This window comes from Myotis myotis, unplaced genomic scaffold (assembly GCF_014108235.1).
Source record: "Myotis myotis isolate mMyoMyo1 unplaced genomic scaffold, mMyoMyo1.p scaffold_m19_p_19, whole genome shotgun sequence".
In the NCBI taxonomy this organism is placed as follows: domain Eukaryota; kingdom Metazoa; phylum Chordata; class Mammalia; order Chiroptera; family Vespertilionidae; genus Myotis; species Myotis myotis.
Window position 1 is genome coordinate 31606555 of NW_023416323.1, and position 23034 is coordinate 31629588.

General features: G+C 45.4%; 1 protein-coding gene across 2 annotated transcripts in view; it reads left to right on the forward strand.

The window, feature by feature from the left end:
• Positions 1–1614: 1614 nt before the first annotated feature.
• Positions 1615–23034, forward strand: part of CMTM4 (CKLF like MARVEL transmembrane domain containing 4) — a 39847-nt gene continuing 18427 nt past the window's right edge. The window contains exon 1 of one of the 2 annotated variants that reach the window (XM_036345167.1): positions 1615–2077. In XM_036345167.1, the coding sequence (XP_036201060.1) occupies positions 1892–2077 (186 nt within the window). In that variant the 5' untranslated portion in view covers positions 1615–1891. The remainder of the gene's footprint in view (positions 2078–23034) is intronic. The other variant, XM_036345165.1, reaches the window with a different exon arrangement.

Below are 23034 nucleotides of genomic sequence, written 5' to 3' on the forward strand. Positions count from 1 at the left end.
GTCTCCTTTCCCATTCTTTGTCCTAATAGTTTTATGCCCTTTAAACAATAAATCCCTGTAATTGTCATTTCTCTGAGATTTTGGGAGAGAGCAGAGGCCAGAGCCTACATCCAACGATTCAGCTTATCATCTTTGACTGTCCGTCTGTCTCCAGTCACTAGCATATTGCTTAGCACGTACTAAGTTCCCAATATTTGCCGATTGAATAGAGTATTAATTGGAGGCACTGAGTTTCATGTTTGGTAACCAAAAGGTGAGAGCCCTTTTGGTACTACTGCTTAGCTTGGAATTCACAAGCCCATCCGAGTTGTATATTAGGCAACATTGTGTAGTGAAGAGGGTTGGAACCTGGACTCTACCCACCCATTAACTGTGTGTCCTGGGACAAGCTGCTGCAGCTCTGAAGTCTCAGTCCTCTCTCCTGTAAAATGGGAACAATACCTCCGTGGAGTGCCCTGCTCAGGGCCTACAGGCCGGGAGGCTCCCATCACATTGTGGCGCGTAAGAGTCGGATACCAAAGCGACAATTCTTAGAAAGTCGGTGTTTTACTTAAGCTTCACATTTGAATTGTAAATTGGTCCCTGATTAATGCCCTTCAGCGCAAAAGTCTGTGTTTAACCTGACTTGGTTAGCCAGAGTTCGCAAAACCTTTTCAACTAAGACAGGGTCACCGAGGGTGCTCCACTGTCTGCCGGTGGACCAGGACTTACATTGTAGTTTTTCACACACATTTACCGTGTATCTGTCCTGCAGACCCCCACTCACCCCTGCTCCACACCCCTGCCCGCTCTGCCTCTGGCCTCAGAGCTGGTTGTGGCTACGCCCAGGGTAGGAGCCCAGGCGCTTAGCCCCTCTCCTGTCAGCTAAACAGTCTGCGTCAGGCCGACCCTGGGCCACGCAGTTCCCAGCACCGGCCCGCGCACCTCCGTGCTCACCGGGCAGTCAGTCCTCCCGCCACCTGCAGAGGACCCCGCTTCCTCCAAGGAACACGGAGCTGCTCCTGGGACAGCTCCTCTGTGCTCATGAGGAAGTCCTCCCGCCACCTGCAGAGAATCTCACTTCCTCCAAGGAACACGGAGCTGCTCCTGGGACAGCGCCTCCGTGCTCATGAGGAAGTCCTCCCGCCACCTGCAGAGGACCCCGCTTCCTCCAAGGAACACGGAGCTGCTCCTGGGACAGCTCCTCCGTGCTCATGAGGAAGTCCTCCCGCCACCTGCAGAGAATCTCACTTCCTCCAAGGAACACGGAGCCGCTCCTGGGACAGCTCCTCCGTGCTCATGAGGAAGTCCTCCCGCCACCTGCAGAGAATCTCACTTCCTCCAAGGAACACGGAGCTGCTCCTGGGACAGCGCCTCCGTGCCCCTGGGTCCTCGACCCTCTCCCTCAGCTCGGGTTCTTCCCGGCCCACGCACCCCGCCTTCCTGGACCCTGGTCCTGGCCCTCAGCATCGCCAGGCACCGCCCCGCGGCCCCCGCCCCGCGCGCAGGCAGGTGAGGGCGGGGCCTACGGACGCCCCGCCCCGCCCCGCCCCCCGAGAGCCCGCGGGCCGGCCGCCGCCTCCGCCTCCCCGGGGCCTCGGAGCGCCGCCGAGCGGCCGGCGGGCGGGCACTCGCTCCGCCCCCTCCCGGCCGCCGCGCCGGCTCCCGCCTCCTTCCCTCTCCGCTCGCTCCCGCCTCCTTTCCTTTCCGCTGCTGAGGCGGCGGGAGCCGAGCCGAGCGGACCGAGCCGTGGCCGCAGCCGGCGGCGGGCGCAGAGAAGGAGGCGGCGGCGGCGGCGGGGCGGGCCGCGGGCGGGCAGTCAGGCGGCGGCGGCGATGCGGCAGCCCCGCTGAGCCCCCCAGCTCCGGGCGCCGGGGGCCGGCCGTGCGAGGTGGCCCGGGCCGCCGGCAGCATGCGGAGCGGCGAGGAGCTGGACGGCTTCGAGGGCGAGGCCTCGAGCACCTCCATGATCTCGGGCGCCAGCAGCCCGTACCAGCCCACCACCGAGCCGGTGAGCCAGCGCCGCGGGCTGGCCGGCCTGCGCTGCGACCCCGACTACCTGCGCGGCGCGTTCGGCTGCCTCAAGGTCGCCCAAGTGGTAGGTGCCGGGCGGGGCCCCAGGTGCGGGCGGGCGGGCGGCCTAGCCGCGCGCCTTCTCCCCCTGCTCCCTCCCGGGGCGCAGGCCCGGCTGGCCTCGGCCGCGCGTCCTCTTTGCGGGGCCAGACCCCCCGCTCTGCGCACCCGCTCTCCCGCCCGGGGTCCCAGGGCCGCCCTCTCCACTCCCGGGGTGGGGGGGTTCTGCGCGGCCGCCTCAGGTGTGCGCCTCCTACCTGCGCACCTGCCCCCGGGCCTGCCTGCTGCTCCCCCTGCGCTGGCGGGAGCCTGTCTGATGCTCTGGCTTGGGGGTCCTGTTGCCCCTGGATACGACCGATCATAGCAACTTGTGACAGGTTTTCGCACAACATCCGCCGCTGCCGATGGTCCTTCTCTGTCTGCTTCCACCACTGGGGGCCGTGGCTGGGTTTCCTCCCCGGCGCCCAAGGAGCGCCGGGCATACACGATAGGCGCTCAATACATGCTCGTTGAATGGAGCCATGGAGCCTCGGTGCAGTGGGGGAGCCGAGACCTGCCCACAAAAGTCCCCAGTTTGTACAGTAGCGGTCCGATTGCTTGATTAGCCTAGAAGACAGGACCGGCATCCCTGAGTCCGCCGCCCCAGCACCGCGGCGGGCTTTGCCCAATTGGTACCCAGAGTCAAATCACTCCGGGAGGGCAGCCAGTTCGAACCGAAACAGAGAACTTTCTGTTGGACTTGTCTATGGCCGAGCTCATTTCGAAGAATCCTTATGTTTAGCTTCCAGGGCGTTCTAGGCAGGGGCCTGTCAGCTCTGCCCCTCTTTTTGCGGTTTTGTAACAGGCCTCTCTGGGCAGTTCCTTGGATCTGTTGTGGACAGGCCATGTCCCGCTCAGGAAAACCGGCCCGATGTTCCCTGTCACAGGTAGGCCTCCCTCGGAGGCCGGGCAGCGTAACTGTATAGACTCCTCAGAAAGCTGTCATGTTATGTACGTTTTGTTTCTCCCAGGCATCGGGCTTCTTTTTCTGACTTGAGTGCATAGACACGCGTTCCTTGGGACTAATATAATATGCGGACACCTTTTAAATAAAGGCCCCAGTGTTTGTAGACTGCAGGATGCAGACTGTTTTATGTCTCCGGGGTGAAAGGCTTATTCTGCTGGTTGCTGGAGGGTATTTCTGAAGGGCCCTAAGGAAAGACAAAAGGAGCAAGTTATGCCTTCCCAGAATTTTAAACTGACCTTATCCGGTCAGCTGCAGGGCTCTGTGCTCTGAGGTATGTTGGTTGGTAGTTAGGCATTGCTGTGAGCAAAGAGAATGGAGGAGGTGGGGGGGAGGTGTGCGACTGCCTTTTAAAAGAGGCAGCTAGCCAATGTCTGAGCACAGCACAGATAACCAGGAATGAATACAAGAGAGCAGGGCAGGAACTCGGGTCCAGGTAGAATACAGGGCCTTGTTAAGCAACTTGCTTTGTTTCCTCTGTGGACTTACGAAAGTAGGTAGAGCTTGCCACTCAAAAGATCTGGTGAAGAAATTGAAACCCAGTAGTTTGTATAAAATGTTACCCAGCAGTGATCACCTCAGTGCTGGAACTTTGTCAGCTAAGGCCAGACATGGGAGCCAGTGGTATCTTAAGGTGTTATTTTGGTGTGCAAGCAGGTCAAACTCAAAGGCTAACATGGGCTAAATAAACGAGGCATGCGGCCGGAAGGCCACGGGTTTGACATGCGTGGTGTAGAGCTTTCCTTTGCATCTGGAAGAACTTTGGGGCCCAGCCCCTAAAATCTCACCTAGCTCTGCCATTTGTCTCATCTCTAGAGTTTAAACAGTGAGAGGTTATGTGAAGGATGGGGACCTGCTTGGAAGGTATGGCAACTTGAAACAGTCTTCTGCCCCGCCGGTTTTGCTCAGTGGTTGAGTAGAGGTCAGGGTTCAATCTCCGCCAGGGCACACGATCAGGGTTGTGAGCTCGATCCCCAGTAGGGGGCGAGCAGGAGGCAGCCATCAAATCATTGATGTTTCTATTTCTCTCTCCTCCCTTCCTCTCTGAGATCAAATTATATATACCAAAATAAAAAAAAAAACACAGTTTTCCATGTACTTGGCTTCTTAGCCTTGATTAAAAAATCAGGATTTTTAGGGAACAACCCTCCAAGAAATTGAAATCTAAATTTAAACTGGAAAATAAGGCTGAAGGTATTTCTAAGGTGTTACACGACTCAGAATTCCATCAAGAAATATGGATAAGTCCTCATTCTGGTTTTTGAGAAAAGTTTGCCTTTTTTTCATTTCTGTTTTTAAAGACATTTCTTGTGGTCTGTGGTCCATTGCAGCCTGCAGTGTAGATCCTTGCTACTCCTAGTGGTCAGCAGCATCTCCAGCATCAGAGAGCTTGTTAGAAATGCAGAATCAGAGGCGTCCCCCAGGCTTTCTGAATCATAATTTCCCCCCCTCCCTTCCTTCTACTCTCTCTGAAAATCAATGGGAAAAATATCCTTGGGTGAAGATTAACAAAATAAATAAACAAAAAGTGCCAAAAGCAGAATCAGCATTTTAGTTCTGAAAGGACCCCTCAGGGAACTCTTTTGCTTCAGATCCCTTTCTTGAGCCCCTCCCATGCCTGATCGACCTGACATCGAATTGCATTTTTGTAGGACTTTTTCTAACAAATTGGGTAATAGGAGATGTTTAAATTCAAATTTTAGCTCTGCCGATTTTGAAATCTTTTAACCTTGTTGTGTCTTGGCTTCCTCAGTAAGTATGTGGGTGATAATGACTAATTGAGCATTTTAGGAATTGTAGGAATTAAGGGGTTAATATTTGATAGGTGCTTTCCTGGGTAACTCAGAGACAAATATGAGTATTTGCATTCAGGGTGGGGTAATAATATATCTTTTATTTGATAGAAACCATGGCCTGTTTTTATCCAAAGCCAATCAGCACAGTTCCTCATGGATTCTACTCTCTGGGGAATGTGCTGGGGTAGGGGAAGGGTTTGCAGGTGATGGTGGTAAAGTAATGGGTTTCACTCGATTGCATGCTCAGAGCCACTGTGGCTCCTTGTAAAACAGTCTCATTTTACTTTAGGAAGATTGTTATCTTTGGAAGTTGTCTTCCCAGTCAAGGACTTACAACCAAAGTCTAGCAGAAAAGCAAAGACAAAAAACTACTCTTCAGTTTTCATGATAATTAAAAATAGTAAAATTATCATCCAAGACCTCAGAAAAGTGTATAGTACACATCTGTTTATAGAACCAGATGAAGACAGTTCAAGGAAAGAACACTACTAACCAATGGTCCTCATGAACACAGACCCAGAAATCCTCAACAAAAAACTAGGAAATCAAATCCAGCAACATTAAATGTAAAAAGAATCGTATACCACAACCAATTGTGATTTATCCCAGGAACAAAAGGCTGTTCCACTTTTCCAAAATCAATAGATTTATTCCACCATACGAATGGCTTAACAAAAACCACATGATTATGTCAGTGGATGCAGAAAAAACATTTGACAAAATTCAACATTCATTCATGATAAATGCTGCCAGCAAACCGGTAAGAGAAGGGAATTTTCTCAACTTGAAAAGGAGCTTCTACCGAAAAATCTACAGTTAACATACATAGATAGATGCAGCTAACACAGTGGTGAAAGAGTGAATGTTTTTCCCCAAGATGCGGAACAAAGTCATGACATCTGCTCTCACCACGGATACTCACCATCCGACTGGAAGTGCTAACCAGTGCAAGAAAAGTAAATAGAAGGCATACAGATTGGAAAGAAAGAACAACTGTCCTCATTTGCAGATGGCATGATTGTCTATATAGACAACCCTATGGGAATCTATAAAAAAGCTGGGAATAAGAAGACAGTTAGCAAGGTTGCAGGATACAAGGTCCACACAAAAGTCAATTGTATTTCTATGTCCTAGCAACAAATCGTTGGAAACTAAAATTATAAAAAAAAACAAAAAAAAAAACACACAACAAAAACACGTATCAGTTGCAGTTGATCTGAAAAGAATGAAATACTTAGGTTAGGTGTAAATCTAACAAAACATGTATAGGATCGGCACACTGAAAACTGCAAAACACTGAAGAAAGAAATCCAAGATGATCTAAAGTAAGTGGACAGACATACCGTGTTCATGGATCGGAAGACTCAGTCTTGTTAAAATACCAATTCTCCACAAATTGATCTGTAGGTTTAATGCAATCCCACAATTCCAGCAAGATGTTTTTAGAGACAAACTGATTATAAAATGTATATGGATAGTCAGATTAGCTAGGCAAAGGGATGGCGAAGGTTGGTGGAAGAGTGTTCAGGGCAGAGGGAACAACATAAGCTGAAGTCACCTTTGTTCAGAGCTCTGTGTGTATATGTGTGTGTTGGGGGTGGGGATGGGAGGTGGATGGATTCCAAGAATATGAACTTTGTCTCTTATCTCCATGAGACTTGGCCAGTGGCTTGTTTACTTCAGGCCTCAAACAGGTTTCCTCAGTTGAAAATAGGGGCTGATGTTAGTACCAATGAGCCGTCCATTCAAAGTCCTTAGCAACTCTCACATACCAAGTCATTTAACCCTGTTGCACTATAAAATATCTCTGGAATGACACAAATTGAGAAACTGGGTGGCTGTGGGCCAGGGTGGAAGGGAGGTTTATTTTTCACCGTATGGCTTTTCATACTTTTTGAATTGTATACCACATGCAAATACCTTCTATTCAAAAATTGCTAAAATGTTAGCTGTTATTAGTTCTACCTTAGTATAGATTAGCCTTAAAGCTAATATACTGAGCAAAAACTTTAATTAAGCTTTTATTACTGTTCTTACTTTATAATTTGGAGGCCCTTGAGGATGATTTAGAACTTGAAGGAACTTGAAGCTTAATTTTTCAATACGTTCTCCTATAAAGCAAGCATTCTGCACAACAGGAGTGCTTAATATATTTATTGAAGCTAATGGCAAAATTTCTTCTATTTGAAAGGAATGTACCCTCATTTATTATTAGTTAAAACATTGTATGAGGATGGAATGTACTATATTACATGGTGACTATAGTTAATGATACTATATTGCATACTTAAGAATTGGCTAAGAGAGTAGATCTTAAAAGTTCTCATCACAAGAAAAAAATTTTGTAACTATGGTGATGGATGTTAATTAGACTTATTGTGGTGATCATTTAGAAATATGTACAAATGCTGAATCATTGGTATACACCCTGAAACTAATTTACATGTGAATTATATCTCAATTAAAAATATTGGAACAGTGAAGGAAATTAGGAAAAAAATGTAGTCAGTTGGATTCAAACGGAAAGAGCTTTGGCATTGTTTTCTTTCAAAAGCTGCATAAGATCTGATGATGGTTTCCAACTTTTTCCTGTTAGGAAGAATGCTTCATTAAATGGGCTGCATTCTTCTTTTGCACTGTCATTAATTTTTGTTACATTTCAAGAAGTGCTTTTATTACATCAGAGGGCAATATCATTTCTGAACACTAAAAAAAAATTATGGACTTGGTCAGCATTTTCCCTATAACATACCTGGAGGTCTGGCTTACCCACAAGTACGTACCAGTGGGAAATGGTGAGCCTGACCAGTAAGACCTTCTGGCTCCTCCTGAGTCAGAGGGCCAAATTATTTCTCTGTTAACAGCCCTGGAGGATCATGGTTAATCAGAAAGTGGTAAGAGCCTTTCTCAGGTCATGGCACTTCAGAGGATGCTTAGTGGAAGAGGCAAGGACCGAGGGTATGTGCCCTGCTGAGTCCACGATGCTTCTTCCTTCTGGTGGAACGGATGTCTACCTGGGTCCTGGAGAGAGGTGTTTCCAGTCGAGAGGTAGATCTGAATTTACCTGGGCTGCAGCGCGTACATGATCCACCCCATTAAGGGCTCGAGGTCTGTATGGCAGCCGAGGCTGATTATTTTCCAGGATGGTCCTGTTAGCGGTTGAAATAACCTGGAAATACCAGCCTCCTGGCCTTCAACTCATAGCCACTATCACTGCCTCTTTATTCTTATTCCTGGAAGTAGCTCCAGATCCTTTTGTAGGATGAGGTCAGATTTCTTTGGAAAGTAAAGTTGTTTGTGAGAGAATAGAGCAGTAGTCAAAGGCCTGTGACTGTGATCACAGAGTCTCAATTTTCCCAGACAGTCCCAATTTCCTGTGCTGTCTCATTAGACCATGTTTAAGTACATCCTAAGTTTTGTAGAAATCATTTGCTTTAAATTATGAAATATTCCAAGCACTGTAGAGTAATTCTTTTTAAAAAATATATAATTTATTGATTTTTTTACAGAGAGGAAGGGAGAGGGATAGAGAATTAGAAACATCGATGAGGGAGAGTCATTGATCAGTTGTACATGCCCTTGACTGGAATCGAACCTGGGACCCTTGCATCCGCAGGCCAACACTCTATCCACTGAGCCAAACCGGTGCGGGCTAGAGTAATTCTTATAGCAAGTACTCATGTACTGATATTGTGCCCTGAGATTTCTGTTTGGAAAATAAGATTACTCCTGGGGGACAGGCTGTGTATGCAGGGTAAGTAAGAAAGCAGGGTGAGATGTGCTGGGGCTTGGAATCCTTAGCAAGGTGGGATCAGAGGGCCCAGAAGGGGGAAGGATAGACTGGGAGAGGCCGAGAATACGAGAGCAAGGTACCCCGGCCAGGGGGATGGCCTCAGCATCTCCTGAGGTGGCGAAGAGCCAATTTAAACTTCTAAAGGCTCAGTTCAAAGTGGTCCAGGGCTGGGAGCTGGCCTAGAGCTAGCTGAAGAGGGGACGGATGAGAGGAAGGGTATAGAATTGAGAAAGTGACGCTTCCTTCGGGACAAGATCTTGCTTTTTTAGTATTGGAAACTAAATATTTTTAAGCAGTTAATTTCTTGATGGGGAGAATTTTTGTGTGAAAAATTCTCACTTCAAGGGCAGCCCAGCCCTCATCGCAGTGCCCCTCGTATATGGCCTTGTCTCCTCACATAAAGCGGCGGAGTCAGTCACTGATTTTCAGAGGGGAGTCCCCAGGGAGCCCGGAGTTTATTTCTATAGAAATGGAGGATTGAGAGTCAGGCTGAGGGGCTGGGTACTAATTATATTTCAAAAAGTCTAATATGCCCTAACCGGTTTAGCTCAGTGGATAGAGCGTCGGCCTGCGGACTGAATGGTCCCAGGTTCGATTCCGGTCAAGGGCATGTACCTTGGTTTCGGGCACATCCCCAGTGGGGAGTGTGCAGGAGGCAGCTGATCAATGTTTCTAACTCTTTATCCCTCTCCCTTCCTCTCTGTAAAATATCAATAAAATATATTTTTAAAAAAGTCTACTATAATCTGCATTCAACAGGCCTTTTTAGACTGGAATTTTATGGTACTGATTATTTCATGTTTATCAGAAGCTTTGATTAACATTTGGTTAACTTAACTCCTGCCTCACAGTCTTTGCATTTGAGGTTTATTCTTTCATCCCTTGCCCCCCAGCCCTTGCCCCAAAATGCCCACTTGGCTCTGTTCTTCAAAATTGCTGTTCCTTTCTTCTGCTCAGAAGAGACCTTCTCCGACCACCGAACTAAAGTAGGGCACTGTCCAGCCCCCTCTCCTGGCTGTATTTACCACCTGACCAGATCAACTCCATGAGAGCAGAGGTGTTGTAAGTTTCCCTGCTTTATCCAGTGTCTGAAACAGTGCCTGTCACATAGTAAGGCAGGGATAAACAGTTGAATAGACGAATAGATATATCTCTGTTTAAGAAAAGAAAGAAAAAATGGAATATTACTTAATGTAGTTTGTAAGATTAACTGATTTGAAAACATGTGATCTGTAAAGGAAAAATAACATATTTATATATTTATGATTAAATAAACTTCTGTTGTAAGTGGAAAATATTGGGGAGGAAATATGGGAATAAAATGCCATTGTAATTATTATTTTATTTTTTTAACTGTAAGTTTTAAAAGTGTATTCCTTGCTAGCTACTAGGAAACAGAAGCTTTTGCTTAAGAGACAGATTTTTGTAAAAGGCGGGGGTGCGGGGGTTGGGGGGGGTGGGGGTGGGGGTGGGGGAACGGGACCATAAGAGGCTTGGCTAATAAGCCTTTTGCTTAGGGAAGTGTAAAATGAAAACCAGGGATTCTGTAATTATTATTGAAGTTGTCTGCTTTTTGCTTAATGTGTTGGGAGAGAGTTTTGCTCAGGGTCTGACAAGCTAACATTTTGAGAACCCTTAGAGTGAGCAGACAGTTAACATGTGTAAAGAAAGAGTTGCAAGTGGGATTGAAGTGGAGGGTTCTACTTGTTATTTTTATAAAGGTCTCTGATTAAAAGAAAAGAACAGCAGTTCATGGGGCCGAAGAAGTGATGCCTCTGTCTTTTGGAGGCTGGAGAGAACCATAAGAAATACTGCAATCCAAAATTTTGTCTCTGAACATTTCAAACGATTAGTTAGGTTTGGGAATTAAATGGGTTAACAAGCACTTAAAATTATCAGAGCTTAACCAGAAGTGGATAGTTTTGGATGGTTTATTTCTTTGCCACTGTGATTTGATGACTGGCGTAGTGGAAGCCTTCATTTTTGTGGTTTCTCGTTTATTCCAGCACAGCTATGAAAAACAGTTTAAGGCTAAAAGATTTTTGTGCCAATGGAAAAAAACACACACCCCAGGAACAATGGTTCCTCCAGCGGCAGTTGCTTCTTTAACTTGTCTATTTTCAACCATTTTTGGTTCAAACGCTATATACGTGTGTCTAATTGGAGATTGAAAGTTGGCTAAATAACTTTAGAGGTAGATCAAGATCACTAGCTGGATGGTGGCAAAAATTCTGACAGATTCTTCCCCCTTAAAAAAAACAACTACATTCTGTATATATTTGAATGTGTAGGTGGGGGTGGTCATTGATAGACAGACATAAATAGGACAAAAACCCTGCCTCCAAGGCGCACCCCGTCTACTTGGGGGTTAGAGAGCACACACACCAAGGGCTTTAGTAGAGGCAGGGACAGCAGGCGTGCCAGGGAAGCCCCGGTGGCCTATGGGAAATGGTGCATCCACATGTTGAGTGTTGATGTCAGTGCCTGGTGGAAGGTGTGGTGTGTCCTGTGGAGAAGGAATGTATCAGGTTCTGGGAGTCAAGGGCAAGCCTCGGAAAGGGGTGGTAAGGAGGTGAGCCAGGTATGGTTCCCCAGGTGAAGGTATGGAAGGAGAAGAGCTGGAAGGCTGAGGGGGAACCAGATTTGTTAGGTTAATGAATTTGGATTTTCTGAAAGAGATGGGGAAAAGTTAGAGCTGTGGTTGCTGAGCACTGGAGATGTGGCTAGTACGACTGCGGTGCTCATAAGTATAAAATACAAGCTAGAGTTTGAAGATGGAATAGAAAAAAAAAAAGTAAAATAACTTAATTTTTTATATTGATTACATGTTGAAATGATAATATTTTGACATTGGGATAAGTGAAATATACTATTAAAATAATTCTACCTGTTTCTACTTTAAAAATATGGTTATTAGAAAAATTACATTTAGCAATTTACTTTTAATATATTTTTATTGATTTTGGAGAGGAAGGGAGAGGGAGAGCAACATCAATGATGAGAGAGAATCATTAATCGGCTGCCTCCTGCACACCCCACACTGGGGATTGAGCTCGAAACCCAGGCATATGCCATGACTGGGAATTGAACTGTGACTTCCTGATTCATAGGTTGATGCTCAACCTCTGAGCCATGCCGGCTGGGCTAAATTTAGCAATTTAAAATTACATATGTGGCTGACATATATCTATTGGATATCACTGAGTTAGAGGGTGTGAGGAATGGCTTTGAGAAGGATGAGATGATAGCAGCAAAGCCTGGTAAGAGACTTAGTAATTCAGGTGAGAAACAAAGGCCAACTGGTCTTTTGGCAATGCAGGTGGAAAGGACATGACAAATGGGACTTAACAGGTGCCAATCAAATTTTGTTATATTCCTGGTTTTTGTTTGACATTACACTAAATTTATTTCTCAATGAAAAATATCGAAGCCAATACTTATTGTGCATGTACTGTGTAAGATTGTTAAATGTTTTACAGGTGTTACCTCATTTAATGCTCACAGCAATCCTATGAGGCAGATACTTGTCAGATGAGGAAACAGAGGCTGTATTGAGATCAATAACTCCCTCAAGGTCCCCACAGCTAGCAAATGGGGAGCTATGCAGCCTACCTTCAGAGACCACTCTTGGAACCCTCGTGTGTGTCTGTTTCTACAACCGTGAGGCAGGTTATGAACATTGTTTCAGCATCACTTGTCTTTCCTATTCCACAGGGACTTAGCCCATTTCTGTTTCCTCTCTCCTGCTGGCCCCGCTCCTGGTGGGTCTTACAGCTTTGACAGCTCTCCTGTGTCCCAGTTCTGGCACAATACATGGGTTGCACCTGTTAGAGCAGGGGTGGAGAACGTGTAAGCCCCGAGAAATCATTTGGCTTGGCCCTGTTAAGGCATTAGGGGTGAGTTAATTAAATGTTTGACCAAATACAGCAGGCTAATTTTTAAGTTGATAATTTTGTATAACCCGAGAATGATGTTAAAAATATCCAATGGCCCTTGACCGAAAAAAGGTTGCCCACCCCTGTGCTAGAGTCAGAGGAGAGGTGATGGTTTTACTTAAAGGGAGGTCCCTCAGCCCTTCTCTTCCAGTTCCTTGGATTATCAATGAAATTTAACAGTTGCTGATATCAGAGCCAAGGAAAGTCATGAAGAAGCTGGAGACAATGTTTGCTGGTGGAGGAGGGGTAGGAAGGTAAAAATTGAGACTTGGTTATATCCTCTTGTATGCTCAAGCCAGTAGACTTCAACGTAATTGGAGTTGGAAGAATTATTGACCTCTGGAACCTTTTTCCCCTTAGAGCAGCTAATACAGAATATTGGCACCTTTTTTTTTTACTTTTGCTTGTGGGTATTAAAGGATAAGTTTGTTTTTTTATACATTTATGTTGTTTCTTTTAAAAAATGTATTTTTATTGATTTCAGAGAGAAAGGAAGAGGGAGAGAAAGATAGAAGCATCCAGGATGAGAGAGAATCATGGATTGGCTGCCTCCTGCAAGTCTCCCACTGGGGATTGAGCCCACAACCTGGGCATGTGCCCTTGACCAGAATCGAACCCGGGACCCTTCAGTTCGCAGGCGGACACTCTATCCACTGAGCCAAACCGGCTAGGGCTAAAGGATAAGTTTGAAGTGGTAAAATCATAACTTTCATACAAATATAAAAGACTTTATTAACCAGGGAACCAGTAAGTTGTAACAACTTGTTCAAAGGGAAATTCAAAGAGCGCGCGCACACACACCCACACACACACACCCACACCCCGTTGAAATAGATGCAACTCTGGCTTGAGGGGATCAGCTATTTCTCCCAGAGATAGTTCATTTGCCTATGTGCAGGCTGGAATCACTTGCATTGCTGTAGTTAGGTACTACTTGATAGAGCTGCAAAATGGCTCAAAGACAAAGGCGCAAATCCATAGCATCAGATAATTTGGAAAGTTATGCTCTATCAAGGCCTATTTTTCCATTGAAGATACTCAATAATCTCTTTAGTCCATTTTGAAATCTTCCACAATTTATCCTGAGATGGGGAATATATGGGGAATATCTAACCCGTGCCTGTTAGAACTTCACAGTTTCATTCGTCCCCTTTTCTCTGTTTCCTCTGTTCCTCCAGCTTGACGGGTGACCCCTGACTTGTTGGGTTGTTGGAGGAGGATCCTTTATGGCTTCTTGTACCCCACTCTAGATTTCCTTGGCATTGTTTTTCACAAAAAACAGATCTTGATCATCTATACTTAGGACCATGTCCTTTAGGAGCCTGAGTCAGGCTAGAGTGGCAAGGAGAACAGGTAAGAGGATTACCTGCTGTCATGGGGTGGGTGGGGAGGGGAGGTTGAATGGAAAGTGGCTGAGAGAAGTGCTTGGTGAATACTAGCTGTTATTCTTAATGCCATGTTCTGGTTCAGTCATTCTCCCATTCAGTCTCTCCCCATAAATCTGTCACCTCAACCTGGTTGGAAGCTCCTTGTTCCCCAAAGTAACATGTTGCTGCTGTGAGGCCACTCCAGCCCTCTGCCCAGGAGTGAGTGGGCTGGGGTAAGGCAGGACCTATAGATCGCCTTCTCCTACTCTCTTTCTGCTGGCCCTGCCATGTCCATCTTCATAGGGTTTTCTTTGTTCTGATTGTTGTCCTATGTCCTGTGATGTCACTCTAGCTCATTGTAGCCTACTTTACATTACATATGTCCCTTACTCTCTGGACTGTCTGGCTTTCTGAACAGATTTGGATATACTTACAAGTCTTTTGTAATAAGTTTATAAACAAGTCCAAGACCCAGATCCTGTTGAGTGTACATGATAGTGAACCCTTGGCTGCTTGGTAATCACATTCCAACTCATCCAAGTTCAGTTTGATGGGTTAGTAAATTTGGAACAAGTTCCAAATACAGGGAAAAAGTAAAAACAAGTAATTCATGTTGAAGGTGTGTCTTAGTCTGTTATAAAAATACCATAGGTTGGGTGGATTAAACAATAGAAATTTGCCCTGGCTGGTGTGGCTCAGTTGGTTGGGTGTTGTTTAGTGCACCAAAAGGTCACTAGTTCAATTTCCGGTCAAGGCACATACCTAGGTTGCTGATTTAATCCCCAGTAGGGGGCACAGCCGATCAATGTTTCTTACATTGATGCTTTTTTTCTTTTCTCCTTCTCCCTTTCTTCTCTCTAAAAATCAGTAAACAACAGAAATTTATTTCTCACATTTCTCCCACTTCTGGAGACTGGTCCATGATCAAGATACCTGCAGGGTAGGTTTCATTCTGAGGCCTCTCCTCTTGGTTTCTAGGTGACTGCCATCTTGCCATGTGCTCACATGACCTTTTCTTTGTGCGTGCCTGCGGAGAGGGGGAAATATTTCTTCTTTTACGAGGACACTGATGTCATCATCAGGGCCCCATCTCATGACATCATCCAACCCTAATTACTTCCCAAAGGCTCCCACCTCCAAATAGCACATTGGAGAGTTAGGGCTGAAACATATGCATTTGGGTGAGGGAGATGTAATTCAGTGCATAGCAAGGTGAGAGCAGGGTATAAATCAGTGATGGAGGTTCAGGGAGGCTCCAAAGATCTTGAAACTCAAGCTTTTAGACAGAAGGAGTTGTGTGCCCGTCTTTGTTTTACGGGTGAGGAATCTGGCCCCTAGAGAAGTTGTGACTTACCTATGGCGACCCAGTTTGTTGATGGCCTTGGAACTTCAGTCTCTGGCTGGTGTTCTTTCTCCTGTGACAACTGCTGCTGGAGGGGTGATAGTTTGATTCCTTTCTGTGAAGCCAGATGTGCGACAGCTCTGTGGATTCTGATAATCTTTCTTATCTTTTATATGTTTTTGGGAAGAGAGGATAGGTGGTAAATTCCCTCAGGTGTGTTTTAGGAAAGACTAGAGATGACGAATCAAGTCTGCTTGTGATGCTCCGTTTAAATTGCAGGTGTTTAACCAGCCCAGGCAGATTGCCCAAGTGAATGTACTGGGGCAGGCAGCTGACTGGGGAGTCCCAATGTTTGGATTGTAATGAAACCCTGATGTTTGTAAGTGTAAACTGCTTTTTAGTTCCTTAATTTCTCTAATAATAAATTGATGTCAGGATAATTTGCCAGCACTTCTTTATTTTATTTTATTAATTTTATTTTTTTAATGTATTCTATTGATTTTTTACAGAGAGGAAGGGAGAGTGATAGTTACAAACATCAATGAGCGAGAAACATTGATCAGCTGCCTCCTGCACACCCCCTATTGGGGATGTGCTTGCAGCCAAGGTACATGCCCTTGACCAGAATTGAACTTGGGACCCTTCAGTCCGCAGGCTGACCCTCTATCCACTGAGCCAAACCAGTTAGGGCCCAGCACTTGTATATATATAAAAGCTTAAATGACTGTTCAACCTGTAGCTATGATGTGCACTGACCACCAGGGGCAGACGCTCAATGCACAGGCATGGAAACATGGAACAGACTGATGAATCTCAGAGGGAAGGGGGGAAGAGGAGAGTAAGAAGACATTAACCAAAGATCTTATATTCATACTAGAGGCCTGGTGCATGGATTCGTGTACTGGTGGGGTCCTTCAGTCTGGCCTATGGGGAGTGGGCCGAAACTGGAAGTCCGACATCCCCCAAGGGGTCCCAGATTTCAAGAGGGCGCAGGCTAGGCCGAGGGACCCCACCGGTGCATGAATCTGTGCACCAGGCCTCTAATTGGTTTATATTCTTTTAGGGCATGGTTTTGTAGGTGAAACTGGGAAACAGACCCCCACTTGTGACAGGTGAGTATATCCACATGGCTCTCTGCCTGGTCCCGAAATGTGTGATGGTGGTGGAGGTGGTAATGAGGATGTTGCTGGTGTGGTGCTCAATAAAGAATGACAAATTGTAGGGAGAAGGAGATCTGGGGAGCTCAGCAGGGCCAGTAGTTTGTGGAGCCTCTCCTATGTGTCTAGCTCTACAGAGTTCTTTAGGATATCTGCTTCTCTCTCTCTCTCTCTCTCTCTCTCTCTTTCTTAATGGACTATAGAATCAGCCATTGTGTCTCAGACCAGATTAATATAAATGAAAGCAAAGTTAAAAAAATTTTTTTTAATTGTACCTGTTTACAACAGTAAACTTCTTTTTTTTAAAAAATATATTTTATTGATTTTTTACAGAGAGGAAGGGAGAGGGATAGAGAGTTGGAAACATCAATGAGAGAGAAACATCTATCAGCTGCCTCTTGCACACTTCCCACTGGGGATGTGCCCACAACCAAGGTACATGCCCTGGACCGGAATCGAACCCGGGACCCTTCAGTCCACAGGCCGACGCTCTATCCACTGAGCCAAACCGGTCAGGGCCAACAGTAAACTTCTTTTTGTTTATTAATTTTGGTGCCTGTGACCAGAATCGAACCTGGGACCCTTGAGTCCACAGGCCAACGCTCTATCCACTGAGCCAAACCATTTAGGGCAAAACTTCTTAATACTTAACACACAGAGCATTAAGACCTGCTGAATACAGGATCGGTTCAGCAATATTATTGTCATAGGGGAACACAGAGAGTCCCCGGCATCCTGTTGTCCAAGGCTACTTTATACAGTCGCCGGTTGTGCACGCACAGTGGGTCTAGCTGAGAGGGCGAGGGAGGCGGAGAACCAGCTGCATGCTCTGCTTGCAAAGGCATAGGCCCTGGCACCGGAGGAGGGGCTGCCTATGCCCAGTTCGTTAGCCCAGAGGGGTGCCCTTTTCAGTTTGCTATCCTCTTGCCAAGCCAAGCTTCCACCCAGACTGGGATCTGTTTCTAACTAGCGCAGAGGTGCTATATGGAGCAGCTTGTATCTTATTTATTTAAGTGGGAAACTTATTCTAGAGACGTGGCTTAACTGGCATATTAAGCTAGATGGGAGAGTGTATTTTTAACTAAGACCAAATAAAACAAAAATGTAAACTTTAATTTTCCAGATATAATATTTTACACAGATTTATTTTGAATTAGTAAGCATGTGCGGGGCCTTCCAGCATGCTGTGTGGTCCTCTGTGAGGCATGTCGATGATGTATTCCGTAGTACATGACTGACTGAATGAATAGAGATAAAAAGGTTACTTGCTGCCTCATTTCAACAAAAGCTCCCATGTTGTTGAAGTTAGAAACTTCGAGTCCTGCTCAGAACCTAAATTATCATTAGAACATCTGTCAAACAGTTGATGATGTGCGATGGGTAGTTGAGGTTGGTGCAGAAAACCCGATACCACTTCCACTCCAGGAGGTCCTGGCTGGGTGTGTGCACTGAGGGGCCTTTGTGACTCACTGGGTGGGCTGCTCCCAAGGCCCAGCCATCTCTTCAGTGTTGGGCAGCTCTGAGTTGCCAGGAACAGACACAGGGGTTCCTTTTGGGTTCACTCAGAACCAGATAAACCAGGTTTTGGAGGGAACCCAGGGAGAGCCCAGCAGCCAGGCCTCATGAATCTTGGGGGTTTTATTTGAATCAGTTATTCGCTCAAGAGGACTCATTTTTCTTCCAAGCTTCCCAGTCAGAAGGCAGCCCCTGGCTCTTGGGTCACAAAGGGCCTATATCCTCCCCTCACAGGCTGGACTGTGACCCAAAAGAGGACTGGGCTTGCCCTGGCCGGGTTGCTCAGTGGATAGAGCCTCGGCCTGCAGACTGAAGGTCAAGGGCACGTACTTTGGTTGCATGCTCTATCCCTGGTTGGGCCCAGGGGCCATGAAGGCCAGCACATGGCACTGTGTATGTCTCAGATAGCCAAGGACTGGCTGCTGTCGACCTGAAAGAATCCCAGGAGTAGGTCTGGTCAAGGACCTGAGTGGAAGTTGAAAACCTGGCCAAAGAAGGTAGTTTTCTTAATAAAATGTGAACCTTCTGCTTGGTTGCTTCCAAGAAGAAAAAACTGGCTGAGGAAAATGCTGTTTTAAAGTATGTAGGCTGTGAGGGCTGTGTGGAAAGCATCGCTGCCTGACTTGTTTGCAGTGGGAAACACAATCTCTTGCTGTAGGAATGTCATATTAAGAGGCCCTGCGGAACAAACCACATTTCACTGTTAAGTAGCTGCACAAAAGTGGAGGACAGCATTCAGACTCAGAAGTGTATGCCCTGAGGTATTTTCAGTAAAGGATGGAGCAGCCCCAAAAAGCAACTCCTAAAGGTGGGAGGAATCATAAAAGAATGCTTAGGCAAAGTTGTAGGCATTGCATTTTCTGATAGAGATATATTTGTACATATTGTAAATATATTCTGATAGATGATCTGTTTAAAATCATTCCAGGTCTGACTGCTCTGACGCTAACTTGCTGACTGTGGTTGAGAATTCCAGAAAGCACGTCTGATGGGCCTGATTGCCACTGCCTCTATTTGGGTGGGGCTTTCCCAGCCAGGCCAAGGGAGAGATGCTTGGCCAGCCTCTGGGTAGGGCTGCCCTTGAGTCAGATCCCGCCCCCTCCCCCCATGTACTTAGGGTCTTGAGTGTGACACCTCTTTGCAAGGAACAGCTTGGGGTCACTTCTCTTAGGGGTGAGGAAGACAGGGGAAGAGGAGGGATGGAATAGCTCTTGGCATCAGTGAGCATACTGGTCTTTTCCTGTGACATGGCTCTTACTCTCTCCATCATAGCCTTTGGGTCAGCCCCTTCCAAATTTCCCGGTCTCCTCCTAGGACTAGGTCCACTCCCCTGCCAGGATCCATTCTGCCTCATCACCATCACTCACAGACCGCCTTCCATATGAACACCTTTACCACTTACCTGACTCCCTCCCCCCTTTATTCAGAAACACCAGAGAAGCTTCCCATATTTCTATTTGTCATGTTCCAGCCTCACATCTGGTAAAGTGTCTTTTGGAAATCTGGTACTGCATGAGGCTTACAAAGCTCCTTTATGTCAGGGAGCACAGTCTGAGTCATATATAAATTGATCCGTAATATAAATATCATATTTTTAATTTGAATGCTATTTTCCAAAATGGAAGAAAATTACTTTCTGATTTATAAAAGTATTGTGTCTGTTTAAAAAAAAAAAAAAATCAGCCCTAGCCGGTTTGGCTTAGTGAATAGAGCGTCAGCCTGCAGACTGAAGGGTCCCAGGTTCGATTCCGGTCAAGGGCATGTACCTTGGTTGCAGGCACATTCCCAGTAGGAGGTGTGCAGGAGGCAGCTGATCGATGTTTCTCTCTCATCGATGTTTCTAACTCTCTATCCCTCTCCCTTCCTCTCTGTAAAAAATCAATAAAATATATTTTTAAAAAAAATCAGACTACTATAGGAAAATAATGAAAAAATTAAAAATCATCACTATTCTCATTAGCTGGAGAGAACTTCCATTAATAGGTATGTGTTGTTTTAGACTTTGTTCCTGTGTGTTCATACTTGTAAAAATGGGATATTATACATTGGGTATGGCACACATGGTTTTTTAAAATTTAGTCATAGATTTACATTATTGCTTTTAAGAACTTTTCATGGAAGTACAATATACATACAGAAAAGTGCACAAACCTTAAGTATACAGCTACTAGTAACGTCTCAACATTATGCCTCATTATGTTTTAGATCAGGGGTGGGGAACGTGAAAGCATTTGGTTTGGCCCTGCCAAGGCATTTGGGGTGAGTTAATTAAATGTTTAACCAAATATAGCAAGCTAATTTTTAAGTTGATAATTTTGTATGGCCCAAGAATGATGTTAAAATATCCAAATGGCCCTTGGTAGGAAAAGGTTTCCCACCCCTGCTTAATTTTTTAATATTTATTTTTAAAAGATATTTTTATTGATTTCAGAGAGAAAAGGAGAGGGGGGGAGGGAGGGAGAGAGAGAAAGAGAGAGAGAGAGAGAGGAGAGAGAGAGAGAGAGAGAGAGAGACACGGAGGCACCAGTGATGAGAGATAATCATTGATTGGCTGCCTCCTGTACGCCCCCTACTGGGGATTGAGCCCGAAACCTGGGCATGTGCCCTGACTGGGAATTGAGCCGGGACCTCCTGGTTCATAGGTCAGTGTTCAGCTACTGAGCTACGCTGGCCGGTGGGGATGCTCTCTGGTTGGCCCTGTCCAGTAGCCCACTCTGTCTTGTTTCTGTTTTGGTTGCCATTTTGGAATTTGATCTGTTTCTTTCTTTAGAATATTTTTGTTTTGTTTCATGACTGAGTGACAAAATTGAAGGCTTTTATTCTATATTTTGCATCTGGAAAAATAGCATTTAAAAGCTAACTTGGAATTTGTCATATCATGGTTTTGAATTAAACCAATAAGGAAAAAAAAAAAATCTGTTAATGGAGTGCATTTTCTTTCTGAGCACATAAGAAAACTGCCAGAAGTTTGAGCTATAGAAATTTGGGCATGTGCCAAGGATGTTGGTGGTCTCCACATGTGCTATTTTTAAAATTAAAATACAGTAAAATTTACTTTTGGGTATACAGTTCTGTGAGTTTTAACACATACATACATTCATGTAGCCACAACAGTTAGGATACTGAATAGTCTCAGCCCACAAAACTTCCTCATTCTCCTCCTTTGTGGTCACACCCAACCCTTGACCACTACTCATCTGTTCCCCATCACGATAGCTTTGTCTTTCCCAGAATGTTATATGAATGGAATCCTAGAGTATGTAAACGTATGAGACTGCCTTTCACTCACTGTCATGTAGTTTTTATCAATAGTTCATTCCTTTTCATTGCTGACTAGTTTTTCATTGTGGGTATGTACCACAGTTTCTTTATTCATTTACCTGTTGAAGGACATTTGGGTTGTTTATAATTTTTAGTGATTATGAATGGAACTGCTATAAATGTTCATGTATAGCTTTTGTGTAAACATAAGTTTTTTTTCACTGGAGTTAATACCTAAAAGTGTAATTGTTGGGTCATGTGGGTAAATGTATGTTTAACTATATAAGGAACTGCTAAATAGTTTCCAGGGTGGCTGTACTAATTTTCATTCTCACCAGCAATATATTAGAGTCCTATTTGCTCTGCATCCCGGCAGGCATTTGGTATTATTGTCTCTCTCCCTCCCCGCGATGTAATGCTTTTCATAGTGGTTTTAATTTGCATTTCTCTAAATAGCTAATGATACCAAGCATCTTGTGCTTATTTGTCATCTATATAGTCTTTTTGGTGAAGAATCTTTTTGTCTTTTGCCCATTTAAAAAAAAAATTGGACAGTTTGTTTTCTTACTGTTAAATTTTGAGAATTCTTTATGTAGTTTGGACATAAGAACTTTGTCAAATACATGACTTGCAAATATTTAAGCTCAGTATTTTTCTTGTTTTTTCAGTTTTTTAACAATGTCTTTTCATAACAAGTTTTTAGTTTTAATTAAATTCAGTTTATCAAGTTTTTCCTCCTGGATTATGCTTTTGGTGTCATAGCGAAGAACTAATCTCTGGTCATGAAAGTTTTTTTCCTCATGATTTCCCCTCCTCCCCCTCCTCCTCCCCCTCCTCCTCCTCGTCCCCCTCCTCCTCTTTTTTTTTTTTTTTTCCTGTTTGAGAACTTTTGCCCTTTAATTTGCATTTAAAATCGGTTTCTTTAAATATTTCAGTTATGAGTTCTGAATAGTGAAGACATAGCAGATGCTGCAGGCACTCAGTATTGGCTCCCATCCCTTCCCCCCACACGTCCCCCAGGCCTTACTTCTTCGAGATACAAGTGGGCACTCTGCACTAAGTAAGTGGCTCCCATGTCAAGTGTCAGCAGCCTCAGGCCTGAATGCAGTTGGATTTAAAGCAATGAAGCCTGGTAGCTTTCACGACAAGACGTGTACATTTAACCATGTTCCAAGGAATTCCAATGACTGTGTCCAGACCCATCAGGCAGTACCTCAGAGGCGACATCAGTCACTTCCCCCGTGTACTGGCATCTTGGGGCTGGTTCCCACCAGTCCACCCTGCCCTAGACCCGTGCTCTGCAGAAGAGCCAAGGCCCCACTTCCTAAGGGCCGTGATCAGGAAAGAACAGAACTGCCTCTTCAGTCACATGCTCATACCAATGGAATTTAAAAGCTCAAGTCAATCCGAGCCTGTCCACAGGAAGCCTCCCCCACCCCAATCTCTACCAGGCTCCAGTCCATCCTCCACTGCCTTGATGTACGAGAATCGGCTCCAGATGAGAACAATGTGCTAGAACGGTTCCTAGCAACCTAGAAAGGTTGGCACAACCATAGCTGTGCCAAAATGGGTTTTCCTGGTGTGAGGCTATGACAGAGAATGTGAGGGCAGGCCTGGCTTCTGTTCTCTTGTTTATAGCTATGACCTCAGGGGGAATCTGCCCTCTCCCCCTCCACACTGCCAACACCTCTCCTACCCAGGTCCCCCGGCCTGTGCTTCCTGGAAGAGGTAGTAGAGGCATCCTGAAGTCAATGACAGCTGAGAAGGAAATTGCATTTAGCAGCAAAGCAGCACCTTGGCCTGTGGTCAATAC